The 19,588-nt window shown below is 50.2% G+C and overlaps 2 protein-coding genes across 2 annotated transcripts; one reads left to right on the forward strand and one right to left on the reverse strand.

Annotated features, from left to right (window-relative positions):
* Positions 1-548: 548 nt before the first annotated feature.
* On the forward strand, positions 549-2,353 carry LOC120105890 (transcription termination factor MTERF8, chloroplastic-like). The gene is made up of 2 exons (XM_039118641.1): positions 549-916; positions 987-2,353. Exons 1-2 carry the CDS (start codon positions 673-675, stop codon positions 2,249-2,251), a joined length of 1,509 nt encoding a protein of 502 aa, XP_038974569.1. The 5' UTR covers positions 549-672; the 3' UTR covers positions 2,252-2,353.
* Positions 2,316-8,519, reverse strand: LOC120105889 (conserved oligomeric Golgi complex subunit 4-like). Its single transcript, XM_039118640.1, has 2 exons — positions 6,768-8,519; positions 2,316-3,087 (listed from the first exon to the last, which is right to left on the reverse strand). Exons 1-2 carry the CDS (start codon positions 8,418-8,420, stop codon positions 2,458-2,460), a joined length of 2,283 nt encoding a protein of 760 aa, XP_038974568.1. The 5' UTR covers positions 8,421-8,519; the 3' UTR covers positions 2,316-2,457.
* Positions 8,520-19,588: the final 11,069 nt, after the last annotated feature.

The raw sequence follows: 19,588 nt of genomic DNA on the forward strand, positions 1-19,588 counted from the left end.
TATTTAAATAATATTTTTATTATCTAAACATCTATACTATCAGAAGATTTGAAGAATGAAATTATGAACAAATCCTACAATAATCGAGCTTAGAATGGATACTAAATCATAATAAATAAATTGTAAAAAGACTATGACCAATGATATAAATAGAAATTTGATGGAACAAAACCGGATACAATTTAACCATACTTATTTAATTTCTATGATTAAAAATCACAAATATGTGTGCATGTATTTATGTTTTCAAATATATTATATAATATTTAATAAATTTTATAATATATATATATATATATATATATATATATATATATATATATATATATATATATATATATATATATATATATATATATATATATATATATGCGCGCACAGGCATTCTTGTATGTATTTATATTTTCAAATATAATATATAATATTGAATAAATTTTATATAATATATATATATTATATTTATGGAATAGTCGAGTCAGGACCCAAGGCTGAGGCGTCCATCGAAATCACGGATCGCTCCTAATTTAGCCCAAAAGGCCGATATGAGCCAGACCACGAATATTCCAACCCCGATCCGCGAACTCTCGAAGCCCTCGCAGTGGTCGGAGCGACACTTCGCCGGTAGCCCCTCCCAGTCGACCTCCGGGCAGGAGAGCGGCCAGACCGTGTGCGATGGCACCGGCCCCAGCGCGCGCTCCCTTCCCCTCCAACCCAACCCTAATCTCACCACCCCGGTCGTCGTCTCCTCTCCATTCTACTGTAAACAACCCGTTCTTGATCCCTTCGGCCTCTCTCTCCCTCCGCGGCTACTTCACGAGGCTGGAACCCGCGCACCTCCTCCCGCTCCGGCGGAATCCTGGCATCACTCGCCGCTGCACCCCACATACCTCTCCGTTGATCTCCAGCGCCACCTCCGGTAGGCTAATCTCATCTCTCTCTCTCTCGCCCGCTCTCTCTAACGCTTAGAACCCTTGCCTTGTCGGCAGTACCTTTCTTGCGAGAAGTCGGTCTTGACGAAAGGGAGGCCGCATCTCTCCTCCAGAAGCATCCAGAGCTGGATTCGGCCTCTCCAGAATCCCTCCACCGTCGCCTATTTTCCCTCCAATGCGTTGGAATCACCGGCCTCGCCCTCCACCGGACTGTGAACCGGCGCCCCGAGACCCTTACCTCGCCGGAGGTTGGACATTTCCTCGATTTCGTCCGTGAGGAGCTCAAAGGACTCGAACCCTCGAAGCTCGAGCGCCTGCTGGTCTCCGTCCATTCCCAATTCCTTCCGGACTTGAGCGCGAAGGTCAGGCTGCTTGTTGATCATGGAATCCCCGGCGACAAGCTGGCGCATGTCCTCAACAATGCGAACATCATGAAGGTCTTCTACGAGAGACCCATCGAAGGGCTGGAGGCGATGATTGCTTTCCTCAAAGGCTACGGCTGGCCGGAGTTGATCACCCGGCGCCCGCTGCTTCTCAATCTGGATCTCGAGAGCCAGCTGATCCCGAGGGTCGAATACCTTGCGGATCTCGGAGGGGGCAACAGGGAGGCCACTGGTTTCTTGATCAACAAATGGCCTGTCATCTTATCCTACACCGTAGATCACTTCCAATCCCACTTGGAGTTTTGGAGATCCATCGGCCTCACCGACGAAGAGGTCTTCAGGATTGCTCTCGTGCACCCGCATATCTTCAGCGTAAGCAAGGAGAGGAAGCTGAAGCCCAGAATTGAATTCCTCGAGCAATGCGAGATGAACGCCGAGGCCATCTTCAAGTTTCTGATCAAGGCCCCTCTCTTCATCAGCCTCTCCTTCCAAGACAACCTCTCAAAGAAGCTGGCATTCCTTGTGAAGATCGGCTACAGGCACCGAACTAGAGAGCTGGCTTTGGCGGTGGGTGCGGTGACAAGAACAAGCAGCGAGAACTTGCAGATGGTGATCGACCTCTTCTTCAGCTATGGCTTCTCTTGCGAGGACGTTCTGACCATGAGCAAGAAGCATCCCCAGGTGTTGCAGTACAACCACGAGTCGCTGGAGAAGAAGATAGAGTTCCTCATCGAGGGGATGGGAAGAGAGGTAGGAGAGCTACTGATGTTTCCTGCCTTTCTTGGCTACAAGCTGGATGATCGGATCAAGCATCGCTATGAAGTGAAGAAGAAGACTAGGGGGAAGGGGATGTCGATCAACAAGCTCCTGAGTGTCTCTAAAACAAGATTTTACTCGAACAAGAACCCTACCGTAACGGACGCCAGTTGTAATCTCTGATTAACATCTTTTTCTTATTGTTGCATTGTTAAACAAATCAAACATGAGGAGCTGGAAATAGATCTTTGGCATCAATTAAATAGAGATTGAAAGAACATTCTGAGTTCCTGGTGTATCATTACATCTTTTCCAATGAGTAAAGTAAACGAACATAAAATCAAAACGAAAACATCAAAAGAAAATGCAGCAAAAATGAAACTATGAATTTACAACCTGAGAGCAGCGATTGATTCAGGTTTGAAGTCAATTCTAAGGCCCAACACCCTTCTCACCTCCGCAGGAGTGAGCAACCATGTCATATGTCCTGCATTCTCCCCCCAGAAGTCCAAAATTTCAGACACCCTTTCGAAGTTTAGAACGGTCGACATCTGGGAGAGCCGGGCAAATTTGTCTCGAACAGGTCTCTGCGACATCTCCGAGAAATGATTAACCAACGCCCTCACCTCCCTATCAAGTTGGAGGCCACCCAGCTGGCTAAATCTTTTCTGCATCATGATGACTTCGAGCCTCTTCACAATGAAATCAATCATCAGGTGGACAAACGAGTCATAGTTGTTGGACGTCATCACTGGTTGCAGCCACACCATGTTGGTCTCGACTGCATGAAGAAGCTTTTGCACCCATGGGTCGTTCACCTCATTTTCCTCGTACTCAGCATCATTAAGCTCATAGCTGATGGTTGCCACGCCGTCCAGCACGGGACGGATGCGGGGCGATACAGTTGCCACCAGTTGCTCCAATCCAGCATTCAAGACTTGCTTAAAGACACTGCTTATCTCACCTAGCTCTGATAGACAGGATTTCACCTTTTCTCGATCAACAGGTGCTGGGAACACCTGATGCAAAATGATTAGAATAAATGAGTAACGCCAAGATTATAGCAATCAACAGGCTTGCAAAAACAAACTTGGTATGAAGAATACGAGCACATAAGATTTGAATTAAATTCTGAAAAGATAGAGCAGACCGGGCAAATTGCTCGATCAATTATACTTTTGGCCTATTCTTGTAAAAGGATAGAAGCATCAGGCAGGACTTGTTTCCCAATAATAGATAAGGATCATTAATCTACTGAAACACACAGAAAAATGTTATGTAAAAGCAACATGAGTTCAATCCTCTGAAGTTCGAGGCAAGAAATGGTTGTCGACGGCAAATTCATTTTCCTATCAAGATGAGCAAAATCAAAGTATGCACTCATGCACCCAAACATGAACCCATACATGCATGCACACACGCGCACACACGCACCCATACATGCAGAGAGAGTTCTTTTTAGCAACTGAATTAAAAGCAAGATAGTAATAAAAATCACAGAAATCCACAAGGAGTTCTTATGCAGTCCAAAGTTTACATTTGTAGGAATGCACATCCATGCAGACGCAATCTATGGCTTAATTGCAAGATTAATACCAATAAGGAGACTGCAATACAAATTTATGCTCACAATTCTGCTCCATCCATCATTTCCCTATGGAAGTGACTATTGACTCTAGTTCTTTGTATGCTAGCTATGCTATTGCGAAGTGTCTGAATGCCCAGCCATGATACAAACAGAATGTGGGGAGAAGATACACCCGCAATGGCACGTTGGAGGGATACTGACGTGATTATTAACTTTGAAGTAAGTCATACGGTTATTAATACAGTCTTCAACAACATCCATGTATAGGTTGCTACAATCCATTTGAGAGGCAAAAGTACAAGATCACCAGCCTCTTTCAACCATCCTACATCCCCCTCAGCTAAACCTAAAGTTTCATTTATATTTATATCCCATCAGAAGTCATTATATGGATAGATCGATGAGCATCCAAATATTCCCTTTTAAGTTGTAAGGATCCCTTAGATAATGATATTAAATAATTCTTCATATCTGCAATGACGTGAAAGAACAGAAATCCATCCTTTTGTTTGGGAAATTCAGACTGCATAAATTAATCGAACCAGAAACGAGATATATAGAATAATTGAACTAAGAATACCCATATTGCTACCATCAGTTGGCACTGAGACACATTGACAGAAGAGCTCTTGCATTAGTCCAGAATACAGTCTTTTTTTCCCTGATGGAAGGATACAGTCTTCAATTATTTCAAAGATAAATTAACAATACCTTGAACAAATAAAGATATAAATATTCCCAACTCATATTAGCTATTTCATGTCATACAGTCCTCAACTCTCATAACATTTGAAAATTCTATATAAAAGTTGGACCCTGGGATCTCCATGTCCACACTGCCATCTTGTAAAACATGCTCAAGACCTTAACATAGGAAGTGATCAATTTGTTTATGATATCAATGTCAGACCTCACCCTCATACCTTACAGACACTTATCAATCCTCATTAGGTGACACTTCATTCATATAGTGAATATGTTATCTGAACTTATTACAGACACTTCATTCATATACTTTCCACTTATCAATCCTCTTGAGGTTACCACCATTTTCTTATCATAAAATATCTGATGTCCCCCAACTTCAACTTCTGTTACCATTCTTCAACATAAAGAAAAGGAATGATTCTGTTCTATAATTGTCCCAAGGAGAAAGGTTATAATTGGTTAAACTCCAACGGTATGTTTCATCAAAGTGGAAAGTACTTTTACTTTATGCCAATCCTGCATAAACCTCTCCACTGTATTCTTACACGACAATACTAAAGCCTGAGGTATTTCTTGAAAACTTGATGGCATCAATGAGTCATCTCACCTATTTTTACCTACTTCAACTCCCTCCTCATTAATCCCTGAAATGTTTCATGAATCACTAAAATAGTGATGGCTGAGAAAGTATACCACCTTCCTATAATTTCTTGAACTACATTTTGAGAATCTATCAGCAAACATTGACAAAAAATGCTTTGTACTTATCTAAACAATCCTGCTTTCCGAATCAATATTGGCAGCGTATTCTTTAAGGTCTTACATTTGCCATCAAATTACAAATTTTCCACTTCACAAGTTTGTCATGACTAGCATTGGGACCTCAGCAAATTTTTTCTGAGAAAAACACGTTTAAGCTTTTCTCTAATACATAGGCAACAATGTCAGCACAAGTATGTAAAAGTCTACAAAAGGGTACTAGGTACCAAGTTCATCATTTTAATGCCATGTTTCTTCTTTATCTTAAGAATTACAAACATTATAGTTTGATTAGCTACACTCAAATAAAACCACTTAACTCCACATGCCATTTTATTAAGATACAGGAATCCCCTGATGATTCATATTCTATTCATCAATGCATAGAACAAGACTTGTTGGTTATGGCCATGATACTTCGTTACTTTGTCTGTTAAATCTCTGTGATATTAACATCCACACCCTTGCAAGCATATGTAAGAAGCATTCGTAATTCTTCCTCATTTTGGCAAACATCCAAGGTTTTTCTAAACAAAGAAAGAAAGAAAGAAAAAACTTATCATGGAAAAAAATTTCACTGACAAACCAGGTACAATTTTCCTAGCTTCCCATGCAATTGATATGAAATACTGAAGGACAAGAAGAAAGAAAATAAATAAATAAAAGAGAAAATACATTGAAATCAAGCAACAATATTTCAGGAATTAGTAAAAATCAAAGGCAAAGATTTCAGATATAGTGCAGTTAAGAACTGCTTTATGTCCTTCAGTGCGCTCTCTACACTAACCAAGGAGCACTATTTTCCTTTTCAATTACACTGTTTTTATAAAGTAAAGTTTCCTTGGCTAGTAGTTCAACAGTAATTCTTAGATAGGTGATGCCAATCGGTAGCTACTTGTGAAATTAGCTGAATCCTTTCATGGTGCCTCTCAATTGAGTTCAGCTCTACAAATGGCTTCATGCTGACAGGACAAAGTCTTGCATGGTGAGAATGATCACAGCAAGCTTAACTGTGATGTTACAATTTGCATTGCCTATGGACAAAGAAAAGAGTTTAGTCATTGTGCTTTCAGGTCCATGTATGATGATTAAAAGTTTCCTTTGTTAAGAAAATTTGATTTGTCTCCTTTCAGGGTTGTTCTTTGACTTTGTTTCTTTCAACAAGTAAGGCCCGCTCTTGAATTAAGAACTCTTTAGCTAGGTCATCGTCTTTGTTAAATGCCTATTCCTATTGCTTATGATGAACAGACTTGGTGATTGTGTGCCGCTCCACTGCATTAGTGCACATGTGACATGCCTGTGGAACAATGAATCTTCACATGCTCATCGTATCAGATATAGGGGAGGAAAGAAGCTGAACATGAACTGAGCTGACCTTTGTTCGGTTGCATCATCTTATGCAGTGTAACTTAATACTCCTGCATACATATAACAATATAGAGCTAAAAATGCATAGTTTGCCTAGTTCTCTACAACATGGCTAAGAAGCCATCACTGAAGCAAGTGATGCCAACCAATTTTGTAAGTCTATTCTAACCATGTTCTTACATATATCTTCTCCAATTCTATGTAAGTGTTCAACCCATAATTAAATACTAAAATTGAGAAAGAATAAGGCAGTCAATAAAAGGATGCCAGACTTACCTCTGCACACTGCTCCTCGATTTCATGCCGGAGCTTCAGAACATACTCTGCACTCACATCCATATTATTCAAAGCAGTGGCAATCTCTGTCCCGGTCTTCTGCACTCCAACACCCCCCAAGAACAACTTCGCACCCAGGTTAGGCTCCCTCATCTTCTCCTGGAGTGCTTCCTGGTACTCATTGCTCAGCAGGTTCATCGCCCCGCTCAGCACCGCAAACACTGAATTGATACTGGAGGTCGAGATCGCCCTCCTGCAGCAGCTCTGCAGCACATAGAACACATCGTCCACCATTGAGGTCGTGAGGCTATCAGGCACGGGCTCGTCGATCTTGATAGCCTTCCTGACATTCTCGACCATGAAGAACTCCTCCAGGATCACATAGAAACCGGTAAGATCCTGCACCACCCTGTTGAAGCTCCCGCTCCTGAAGGCCTTGGTGGCCCTTGGCCCAAGCTCAGGGTCGATGGAACCGAGTCCCCTGATCTTGGATATCATGAATTCAGTGTAATCCTCCCCGAGCTGGGTCAGTGCCAGAATCTCCTCCAGGTACATCTCCACCTCCCTCGGATCAGGGCCTTCGGGGGCTCCGACAGAGAGCAGGTTCTTGCTGTAGGAGTTGATCTCGGAGGCAAGGCGAGCAAGCTTCCTGAAATCCATGTACTTCTTCAAGATCTGGGTTCCCCGGGAGTCACACTCCTCCTGGAGCTCGCAGATGCCGTAGACGATCCCGTCCTCGCCGCAGAGGCTCCGGAGGACCTCGTCATTCTCCTCGACGGCGAGGACGATGTCCTTGAAGAGATTGGTGAGGCAGCCGACGAAGTTGACCTGGTCCTGACCTGGATTAGGGGAGGCGCGACCACTCTGCTGGTCGGCGAGCTCGGTGAGGTGCTCGAACTCGAGGCGGGATCGGAGGGCGATGACCTTCTTGAGATAGGAGACGTAGATCTGGAGGCCCTCTTCTTGGAGGCCGAGAGGAGGAAAGATGCCAACGAAGCGGAGGATGGAGGGGTGGTCCCGCTGGTCGACGGCGGCGGCGAGGCGGCGGCGGACGATGGACTCGAGTTGGCGCTTGCATTCGAGGAGTTGATCGCGGTGGTCGGAGGCGGAGTCGCGGAAGCGGGCGTCGATCTGGAGGAAGGTCTGGACGAATCGGGCGGCGGACTCGAAGTCCTCGGAGTCGAGGGCGCGGCGGGCGCCATCGAGGCAGTGGGAGCGCTCGACGATGGCGTCGATGCGAGAGAGAGTGGAGTGGACGCGGGACTGGGCGAGGTCTAGCTCGCGGACCTTTCGGCTGACCTGGTCGGCGAGGTCGGCGGTGGACCGGACGGAAGAGAAGAGGAGACCGGCTTCGGAGCGGGCTAGGTCGAGAAGGTGGGAGGAGCGGTGGAGGGAGAGGAGGTGGCGGTCGAGATCGGGGCGCTGGGCAAGGAGGGACTCGAGGCGGACGTCGAGGCTGCGCTGATAGGCGATGCACTCGTGGAGGAGGCGGGTCATGGCGCCCACGTCGGTGAGAGAGCGTATCTGGGCAAAGGTCTCGGGGCTCCCGAAGTCCACCGAGGAGGACGGGGGTTCGGCCGCCGGATCGGAATCGGAGGGGTCCTTCTCCGGATCCGGGAGGGACCCCGGTGCCATGGGGGAGACGACCGCCATGGCCGATGGCTCACTCGGAAAATGATAGAGAACAGAGAGAGAGAGAGAGAGAAATCGGAGATCCACCGGTCGGTTGGGACTCAGGAAGGGGTTTTATTTTATTTTTCGGCCCGAAAACGGTTTCTGAATGTTCACGATTCCAATCCACGGTACCTTCGAGACGTTTGAGGAAGAAGGGGTGCAATCGATTCGGCCGAGTCAAACTTGAACTCGTTTCGGCTCAAAATAGTCGAGCTCAAAAATCAATTCAAAATCGATCAAACTTTAATTTCCTAATCACAAAAAAAAAAAAATCAAAATCAATCTTACTCGACTCAATATTAACGGTGCTATACTGAAGCTCGAATTTAAACTCTGATCATAATTAAAAATATATAAATATTATATTTTAGAATATTAAATTAATAATTATATATATATAATTATATATATATATATATATATGATTAGGTTTGTGAATTTTTTACACCGAGTATTTTATTATTGGAGCTCGATTTAAAAAATTATTCGAGTTACTGGAACTCGACTCAAAAAACTGTTCAAACTACTCAAACTTGATAATAGTTAACTCATTTGTGCCCTTAGTTTGGTCATATTCTAAGGATGGACAGATCATTTGATCCTCCACTATCAGCCAACCATTATTTGGAAACCACCAATTTGATTTTCTATCCCGGGGAAAGATCAGGAGAGGTCTGGCCAAGGACATGGTAAAGGAATCAGTACTGTCTAATTAATCCAACATTATTTATCACAGATTTTGTAAAAGTAAAGTGAATGATTTTCAGTCCGTTCCTATACTGCCTTTGTTTTCCATCTTTTTTTTTTCAAAAATTCAAGCCTGAGTTAATAAAAAAATATTTTTCCTTTAATAAAATATTTGTAAATTTTTAAAAATTTGGTGGCAGATATTTATTCCTTAGTGAAAATAAAAGCAAGCCTAGCAGAATTTTTGTACAAATGTATCATCAATCTTTACGTGGTATTTCATTAGTTTATAGAGAAATAAAAACAAAACAATAACTATATTGTCAAAAAAATAAATAATAAAAAAAAGAAAATTATGTATTTTATCATACTTGTATTTGTGATATTCTAGCTCCTGAACTTTTAGGATTGATCTCTGATAAAATTAAAAAGGATGAATAAAGCACTTGAATTATATTATTAATAAATTTTTTTAATGAAAAAAGAGACAAACTAACCAACATTATAATTGCCTAGTAAGCATCCAAAATACAAACCCGAAACTCTTAGTTGCTAAGCAGATGAATATGATCCCAAGAATAACATGCATTTTATTTAAATGCAGTGCAATTATCCATGCCAATGTTTTAGATGCAAATAGCTATGTATTTCTTTTTGGCGACCTTATTCTTGCGTTTTAGACCATGAAGTGATATTTTTCTATGGTTGGAGGGCGAGGACGATAGTTGAGCAATCTCATAGATCAACAATGATGAATATAAAGATGTCGTATACTTGTTTGATATTTGTTATTGGGTCATTCAGTATGATATGAATGTTCTTAGGGCAGTCCGCCCTCCAAATATTTGACTAGCTATTAGAAGTGTTGTATCTAGTGTTGCTTCTAAATAGATCTCAGATTTTTTTTTCTTGTAAAACTCTGTGAACACATTAGAATCGATACTCGTGACTTTATTTTTGCAAGGGATTGGACCAAATAAAATAAAAATAAATAAAAGGTTGTGAACCTCCAAATTCCAACAATCATGATTAAGCATGAGTAAAGATCATTTATAATTATTTGTCTCATAACTGATTTTTCAAGCCTACACCTACTTTTTGGTGAGCAAAATTGGAAGACACCATCATGCATGCATCCTTGGGAGCCCCTTATGACTCATCATGGAAGTTTTGCCACAAAAACATCAATCTAATTCCAATACTTTACTCGTATAGATTTAGTTATTATTGATCAAGAAGTGGTCTAAATCATATTTTGGACTCTTGAAATATCTAAATCATATTTTATTTTTGCTCATCATGTTGCTCAAGAAGGAATGCTTTTCCATGATAAAGAAACATGTACTGGAGTACTAGACGATTTATTAGCACTCGTCGCCTTGTAGAAAATCATGAGTGGCTTTCTTTGCCTTTATCTGTTAATTTAATCGAACATATGATAGCTTACATCCACATATATTGCTCGGTGTTGGATATCAGAAATCTGGATTTCACCCTGGTTCCAACTTTGATAAGGATTCCTTACGTCTTACATCTTTTTTCTAAAAAAGAAAATCAAAACATAAATAGACAACCCCAATCACATATATATATATATATATATCCGATGTTCCATTCCATGAGAGTAATGCTCCTTTTTTCTCCATAGTCTCTATGTACACGGATTGAACAATCTTAAGAACAGCTAACATATAAGAACCAATCAAATCAAATGGAAGCAATACCTCACTCGCATAGATTTAGTTCTTACTAGTCAATGAAAGGCCTAAATCATCTAATTGGATCTCTCCAAAGTTGCCTTATGCCGGCCATTTCTCGAGATAACTTGCTCCTAGGTTTTGGGGAAAAAAAAAGTGATGGGTGCTTCCGTCCCGGTCCGACTCAAGGTGCCATGGTTCACTATAATATTGACTTTGAGAGGAGTCATGTGTTTTGGATAGTGGCAAAAGGGGTGAAGTAGGTTTTCTGATAAACGTTCAGACTCTAGGATGGTGGCAGTCGATGGGTGTTCAATTTTTGACATTGCTGTCTCTAGGACGGAGACTGAGGACAACTTGGGCTGGTTTGTATCATGCTTAGCATGTACTGCTAGCCAACGCAATCCTGCTCGAAGGTGACTCGGCTACTGTGATCGATTGGATTATACACTAGTGATGTGGGTGGCCGCCATCCCCTGCTCCAGGCATGATAGACGGAGACATTGCCTTCCGGGTCAAGCATATCTATAGGAAGGCTAATAAAGCTATGGACCGGATGTTTCTTTTGTGGCCAATCATTATAGGGAAGTTCTCTAGACCGGTAAGAAAGAGCTGTTTAGAGTGCTTCGTGACTTGTTACTTTTGACTTTTTTGGATGCATTCATATTAAAATTGTGTGAGTTATCTGCTATATAACACATAAAAAAAAAATCACGTAGAGCTTATGGATATTGGCATGATAAAAAAAGATATATATATATATATATGTTGCTGGTGGTCCAAACCGAGAACGATTGGCACAGCGGTGTGAACGGGGTTCCGTTTGCGTTGCCTTGGTTGGTGTTGATTGCGCTCCACCTTCCACCGGGAAACTTGCAAGCAAGCCTCGCACCACCACTGGGGTAGTGGGGGCCCTCCGACGATCAAGTCAGAGGAGATTGGAGGAGAAGGAGAGATAATAGTAGCAAGTAAGAGAATGCACTGGAAGTTCTTGCTTACCCCCCCTCTCTTCCTCCCAGCCGCATACATACCAGGCTGGGGGGTCTTTCAGGAGGGTTCGTCATCGTGGGCACGATGGAGATGCCACTGACACGGCCGTTACAGGGCGTCGTGGGGCAGCGCTGGGTACGGCCATGACAGGGCGTAGTGGAGCTCCGCTTTGTACGGCTGTTACAGGGGATCGTGGAGCAGCGCCAGATACAACCGTTGCAGGGAGTAGTGGAGCAGGAGGCTGCGGCGTGCCTCTGGGGAATAGCCTGTCGTTGTCGAGAGATGTCCGACTCGGGGTCGGGCTGCGGAGACGAAGATGTCCGACTCGGGGTCGGATTGCTGGATCAAGGGGCAGCCGACTCGGGGTCGGGCTGCGGAGCCGAAGATGTCCGACTCGGGGTCGGATTGCTGGATCAAGGGGCTGCCGACTCGGGGTCGGATTGCTGGATCAAGGAGCAGCCGACTCGGGGTCGGGCTGCGGAGCCGAAGATGTCCGACTCGGGGTCGGATTGCTGGATCAAGGAGCTGCCGTAGTCTTCCTGGGCGCGCGTGCCGGTCACGTGGGGCATGGTGGCTAAGTTCCCCCGTAACAGTAGCCCCCCACTTCCGAGCCCGGAACCAGAAGGGGAACGGGTGAAGGGAGTGATACTTCGAGATTGCCGCCATCCCTCGGAGAGGCGCGCGCGCTTCGAGCTCCCCGCCTTCTTTATGGCGTATGGCGGTTGTTGCTGACCTGGCAGTCTGAGGATTTCGGCGGACATCCTTCCTTAATGGCGTCGATTCGCCTTTGGGGCGCGAGCGACCCTTCGGCAGCCAGGCGTCCTCTGGCGTCACCGAGGCGTCACCCACCTTTCCGCCTATTTAACCGGGGGCCCTCCTCCGTCCGCCTTTCTTTTTAACTCTTGGTAGCGTCTCGCTGACTCCCGACTCTTGAAATTCTTCTGGCGCTAGGCCAGGCATCTGAGGGTTAGGCCTCAGGGAATTCTTCCGGCGCTAAGCCAGGCATCCGAGGGTTAGGCCTCAGGGAATTCTTCCGGCGCTAAGCCAGGCATCCGAGGGTTAGGCCTCAGGAGCTTCTTCCGGCGCTAAGCCAGGCATCCGAGGGTTAGGCCTCAGAAACTTCTTTCGGCGCTAAGCCAGGCATCCGAGGGTTAGGCCTCAGGAAATTCTTCTGGCGCTAGGCCAGGCATCCGAGGGTTAGGCCTCAGGGAATTCTTCCGGCGCTAAGCCAGGCGTCCGAGGGTTAGGCCTCAGGAACTTCTTCCGGTGCTAAGCCAGGCATCCGAGGGTTAGGCCTCAGGAACTTCTTCCGGCGCTAAGCCAGGCATCCGAGGGTTAGGCCTCAGGAACTTCTTCCGGCGCTAAGCCAGGCATCCGAGGGTTAGGCCTCAGGAAATTCTTCTGGCGCTAGGCCAGGCATCCGAGGGTTAGGCCTCAGGGAATTCTTCCGGCGCTAGGCCAGGCATCCGAGGGTTAGGCCTCAGGAACTTCTTCCGGCGCTAGGCCAGGCATCCGAGGGTTAGGCCTCAGGAACTTCTTCCGGCGCTAGGCCAGGCATCCGAGGGTTAGGCCTCAGGAACTTCTTCCGGCGCTAGGCCAGGCATCCGAGGGTTAGGCCTCAGGAAATTCCGCTCGTTGGTCGGCCAAGGCTGGCGCAAGCCGAGGCGACCGGTCGGGGCTTCAGGCTAGTCTGCTCCCGGGATGACCATCGGGTTAGCCTGGCATCCGAGGGCCGAGCCTCGGGAGATTCCGCTCGTTGGTCGGCCAAGACTGGCGCAAGCCGAGGCGACCGGTCGGGGCTTCAGGCTAGTCTGCTCCCGGGATGATCATCGGGTTAGCCTGGCATCCGAGGGCCGAGCCTCGGGAGATTCCGCTCGTTGGTCGGCCAAGGCTGGCGCAAGCCGAGGCGACCGGTCGGGGCTTCAGGCTAGTCTGCTCCCGGGATGATCATCGGGTTAGCCTGGCATCCGAGGGCCGAGCCTCGGGAGATTTCGCTCGTTGGTCGGCCAAGGCTGGCGCAAGCCGAGGCGACCGGTCGGGGCTTCAGGCTAGTCTGCTCCCGGGATGACCATCGGGTTAGCCTGGCATCTGAGGGTTGTCAGGCCTCAGAAAATTTCGCTCATTGGTCGGCCAAGGCTGGCGCAAGCCGAGGCGACCGGTCGGGGCTTCAGGCTAGTCTGCTCCCGGGATGATCATCGGGTTAGCCTGGCATCCGAGGGCCGAGCCTCGGGAGATTCCGCTCGTTGGTCGGCCAAGGCTGGCGCAAGCCGAGGCGACCGGTCGGGGCTTCAGGCTAGTCTGCTCCCGGGATGATCATCGGGTTAGCCTGGCATCCGAGGGCCGAGCCTCGGGAGATTTCGCTCGTTGGTCGGCCAAGGCTGGCGCAAGCCGAGGCGACCGGTCGGGGCTTCAGGCTAGTCTGCTCCCGGGATGACCATCGGGTTAGCCTGGCATCTGAGGGTTGTCAGGCCTCAGAAAATTTCGCTCGTTGGTCGGCCAAGGCTGGCGCAAGCCGAGGCGACCGGTCGGGGGCTTCAGGCTAGTCTGCTCCCGGGATGATCATCGGGTTAGCCTGGCATCCGAGGGCCGAGCCTCGGGAGATTCCGCTCGTTGGTCGGCCAAGGCTGGCGCAAGCCGAGGCGACCGGTCGGGGCTTCAGGCTAGTCTGCTCCCGGGATGATCATCGGGTTAGCCTGGCATCCGAGGGCCGAGCCTCGGGAGATTCCGCTCGTTGGTCGACCAAGGCTGGCGCAAGCCGAGGCGACCGGTCGGGGCTTCAGGCTAGTCTGCTCCCGGGATGACCATCGGGTTAGCCTGGCATCCGAGGGCCGAGCCTCGGGAGATTCCGCTCGTTGGTCGGCCAAGGCTGGCGCAAGCCGAGGCGACCGGTCGGGGCTTCAGGCTAGTCTGCTCCCGGGATGATCATCGGGTTAGCCTGGCATCCGAGAGCCGAGCCTCGGAAGATTCCGCTCGTTGGTCGGCCAAGGCTGGCGCAAGCCGAGGCGACCGATCGGGGCTTCAGGCTAGTCTGCTCCCGGGATGACTATCGGGTTAGCCTGGCATCCGAGGGCCGAGCCTCGGGAGATTCCGCTCGTTGGTCGGCCAAGGCTGGTGCAAGCAGAGGCGACCGGTCGGGGCTTCAGGCTAGTCTGCTCCCGGGATGACCATCGGGTTAGCCTGGCATCCGAGGGCCGAGCCTCGGGAGATTCCGCTCGTTGGTCGGCCAAGGCTGGCGCAAGCCGAGGCGACCGGTCGGGGCTTCAGGCTAGTCTGCTTCCGGGATGATCATCGGGTTAGCCTGGCATCCGAGGGCCGAGCCTCGGGAGATTCCGCTCGTTGGTCGGCCAAGGCTGGCGCAAGCCGAGGCGACCGGTCGGGGCTTCAGGCTAGTCTGCTCCCGGGATGATCATCGGGTTAGCCTGGCATCCGAGGGCCGAGCCTCGGGAAATTCCGCTCGTTGGTCGGCCAAGGCTGGCGCAAGCCGAGGCGACCGGTCGGGGCTTCAGGCTAGTCTGCTCCCGGGATGATCATCGGGTTAGCCTGGCATCCGAGGGCCGAGCCTCGGGAAATTCCGCTCGTTGGTCGGCCAAGGCTGGCGCAAGCCGAGGCGACCGGTCGGGGCTTCAGGCTAGTCTGCTCCCGGGATGATCATCGGGTTAGCCTGGCATCCGAGGGCCGAGTCTCGGAAAATTCCGCTCGCTGGTCGTGCGCCTGTCGCCTGCCGCCCGACGGGATTTCTCCGTGGCCAGCTGCGATCGTGTTTCTCCTCCTCTCCAAGCGTCGCCTGGGGAACACCAGATGGGCATTAAATGCTAATTGAGGGGTTACCTGGGAAATCGGATCACCAGTTGCTGCTTGCGAGGAGTGTCAGTTAAGCGGCCGCGATACGCGCGTTCTTCGAGGCGGATGCGGCCTGGGCGCGAGCGGAGATATGTGGACCTACGGGTACAGGCCGCCCGGAGTGTCCTGCACAAAGAATGCGATTAAGGAGAATAACGCTTAGAAAATCGCGGGAAGATACGCCTCGAGAGCTGGATCGGCTCCGGATTCGATACGCCCGCATTTATTGGAGCCACCCGCATCGGAACGACCGGGGGGCCGCAGTTTGGCTATAAATATAGGTGCAGGTGCGATGGAGCCTGCCAAGCCGGAGCTGTTCAGGTTGCCATGGATCGTGGGCCTCCTCTCCGGCGCATGGTTGAGAGACCCCTACCGAAGGAACGGGAGGCGCGCCCTTCGCGACTTCCGCCGACTAGCCGTTTCATCTGGGGTCAACAAGGAGGTTCTCCCCAGCGGAACTCCGCTCTAGGCGTTTCATCCGGGATCACGTCTCCCCTCCTTGAAGTTCAGCCTCCCGATTGAGCTCCGCACCAGACGCTTGATCCGGGACCGCGCCTCCATATGCTCTTCTCCCTTGTATCCCTTCTCTCTCCTAACACTGGGGAGGACCGGAATATCCCTTGGAGGTGGCGTTCCCCTGGAGGCAGCGGGAGCTTCTTCTGCGGCGGCTCCTCGTCTTTTTCGTGAGGCGTGGATGGCGCCTCTGGGTAGGAGCAGTGTGGACTTCTCCTTCGTCCACTTCTTCTTCATCCGCGCCGGCTCTTCGTCTTTTTCGTGAGACGTCGATGGCGCCTCCGGTTGGAAGCACCCACTTCCGGTGGGATTGCAGCCGCTTCGGATGGAGGTTTCGGGATCCCAGATCTTCAGCTCCTCGGAGTCTCCGCCTCTTCTTTACTTTCTTTACACCCTAATTCCCCTCTGGGAATTCCTTGTAATCACACGAGCACGCCATTGTAACCAGAAATTATTGAAATGAAAAGTGTTATACATTTTTGAACTGTCTTTCTGGCATTGTTGCTCTACTGGTAATACATCCGCAGGTTAGCGGAATTCCAGCTCCTTGGAATTTTTCGACCATCTAGGGCCTCCAACTGGTAGGAGCCAGGTCGGTTTACCCAGCGAACCCTATACGGGCCTTCCTAATTTGGCGCTAGCTTCCCACCTTCCACAGGTTGAGATGCTTTAGCTCGCCTTAGTATCATAGTTTGCCATAGTGAGGGAGATCACCATGGCGTCATCGTGGGGGGTCTGAACCTCCTTTATATCTTCATCACAAAAAGTGATTACATTACCGACCCTCTGCCTCTTTGTGACGGCTGCCCCTGACGCTTCAGTCGAGCCCCCTGCGTTCCTCTCGGGCCGGGGGCAGCCCCCAGTGATAGTGTGGATCACGCCCGCGACGGGTCGATTCTGCTCCCGAGGCTCCTGAGGGGCCGGGTCGGCCTGACGCGGGTCTGCGGGGGGACGTCGGTCGTTCACATATCGACCGAGACGCCCTCGGCGGATGAGAGCCTCGATCTCGTCCCGAAGCTGGAAGCAGTCTTCGGTGTCGTGGCCGTGGTCCCGGTGGTACTCACAGTACGCCCGAGAGGGCCTCCTCCCAGGAATCTTCTTCATCTGTCTCGGGACCGGGAGGTCCTCCCGCCCCTTGATTTCCATGAGGATCTGGGCCCGGGGAGTCAGGAGAGGAGTGTACCGGTTGAAACGTCGGGGCGGAGAACGAGGGCGTAGGGCGCCGTGGTTCCTTGCCGGCGACAGGCTTCTGCGCCGACGTTGAGGCGTCGGGCTCCTCCTCTGGCGTGCCTCTTTTCGCCTTTTCTTCCCGAGCTTTGGAGGGATCTCGGCGGCCTCCTTGCTCCGGTGGGCGGCCGCCTCCTCGGCGTCCGCATACTGGTTCGCCCGGGACAACAGCTCCGGGAAGCTCCGCGGCAGGCATTTGTCCAGGGAGAAGGTGAGTCTGCCCTTTCGGAAGCCACGCTTCAGGGCTGACAGAGCCACCTCCTGGCTCAGGTTCCGGACTTCCAGCGTAGCCTTGTTGAAGCGGGTAAGATAATCCCGCAAGCTTTCTCCCTCGTTTTGCCGGACATCAAAGAGGGAGTCGGAGACCAGTCGCCGCCGGCTACTGACGGCGAAATGGGTGATGAAGAGGCGAGTAAACTGGTCGAAGGACTGGATTGAGTTAGCCTCCAAGCCGGCGAACCACGCCCTTGCCGGGCCACGGAGGGTCGCCGGGAAGGCCTTGCAGAGGAGAGGATCTGATGCTCCGTGGAGGAGCATAAGGGTCCTGAAACTCTCGACGTGATCCCGCGGGTCCGCCGCCCCGTCATAGGGCTCGATCGCCGGCATTTTAAACCCCGGCGGATTCGGGGTCCGCAGGATCCTCGAGGCAAGCGCCGGCTGGGAGGAGATCTCCAAGTCGGCGAAGGGATCTTTGGAGTGGCCCTTCAGGACCTGGAGTTGTCGGTGGAGATCGTCCACCCGCCGGTCCAGGGAGCGCGACCGATGGGTGGGAGACAAGGAGCACCGAGAGGGGGACCGACTGGAGCGCGGGTTCCTTGAGGACTGGGGAATCTGGGAACGCGCCCGGGCCCGCCTCTCGTACCCCGCGCAGCTCCGATGGGAAGGTCCCGGCAGAATGGACCGTGCTCGAGAATCTTCCTCGCGCCGGCGCTCCTCCCCATGGGAGAGGAAGGAGCGCGGGTTGAGGAGGACAGGTGAGCGCTCAGGGAGCAGCGGCTCCTGGGCCCGCTGCGGCGCCCGAGACATCACACCCTGCAGGTTCTGCACTGCCTCCGCGAGGGTGCGAACCTGCTGGGCTAACTGGTCGAACTGAGCGGCTTCGACCATCTGAATGGGAGGTGGAGTGGTGGAGTGTTGCTGAGAATGTGTTGGAGATGCAGCGGCCTCCCGGCCGGAGGCGCGAGAGGCCCCGCGACCGGAGGCATTGGAAGCTCCACGACCACCTCGCCGTGCCATTACGATCGCTCTGAGATTCGGTCCCTTCCTCTAGCGCCAACTGTTGCTGGTGGTCCAAACCGAGAACGATTGGCACAGCGGTTTGAACGGGGTTCCGTTTGAGTTGCCTTGGTTGGTGTTGATTGCGCTCCACCTTCCACCGGGAAACCTGCAAGCAAGCCTCGCACCACCACTGGGGTAGTGGGGGCCCTCCGACGATCAAGTCAGAGGAGATTGGAGGAGAAGGAGAGATAATAGTAGCAAGTAAGAGAATGCACTGGAAGTTCTTGCTTACCCCCCCCTCTCTTCCTCCCAGCCGCATACATACCAGGCTGGGGGGTCTTTCAGGGGGGTTCGTCATCGTGGGGCACGATGGAGCTGCCACTGACACGGCCGTTACAGGGCGTCGTGGGGCAGCGCTGGGTACGGCCATGACAGGGCGTAGTGGAGCTCCGCTTTGTACGGCTGTTACAGGGGATCGTGGAGCAGCGCCAGATACAACCGTTGCAGGGAGTAGTGGAGCAGGAGGCTGCGGCGTGCCTCTGGGGAATAGCCTGTCGTTGTCGAGAGATGTCCGACTCGGGGTCGGGCTGCGGAGACGAAGATGTCCGACTCGGGGTCGGATTGCTGGATCAAGGGGCAGCCGACTCGGGGTCGGGCTGCGGAGCCGAAGATGTCCGACTCGGGGTCGGATTGCTGGATCAAGGGGCTGCCGACTCGGGGTCGGATTGCTGGATCAAGGAGCAGCCGACTCGGGGTCGGGCTGCGGAGCCGAAGATGTCCGACTCGGGGTCGGATTGCTGGATCAAGGAGCTGCCGTAGTCTTCCTGGGCGCGCGTGCCGGTCACGTGGGGCATGGTGGCTAAGTTCCCCCGTAACAATATATACTAATGAAAAAAATACATATTTCTTTGAATACCAAAACAGAAGGGGGTATAGTCAAAAGAAAGGAAAAAAACTTTTCATTTTTAAAATTAT

Source organism: Phoenix dactylifera, unplaced genomic scaffold, assembly GCF_009389715.1.
Source record: "Phoenix dactylifera cultivar Barhee BC4 unplaced genomic scaffold, palm_55x_up_171113_PBpolish2nd_filt_p 000388F, whole genome shotgun sequence".
NCBI lineage: Eukaryota > Viridiplantae > Streptophyta > Magnoliopsida > Arecales > Arecaceae > Phoenix > Phoenix dactylifera.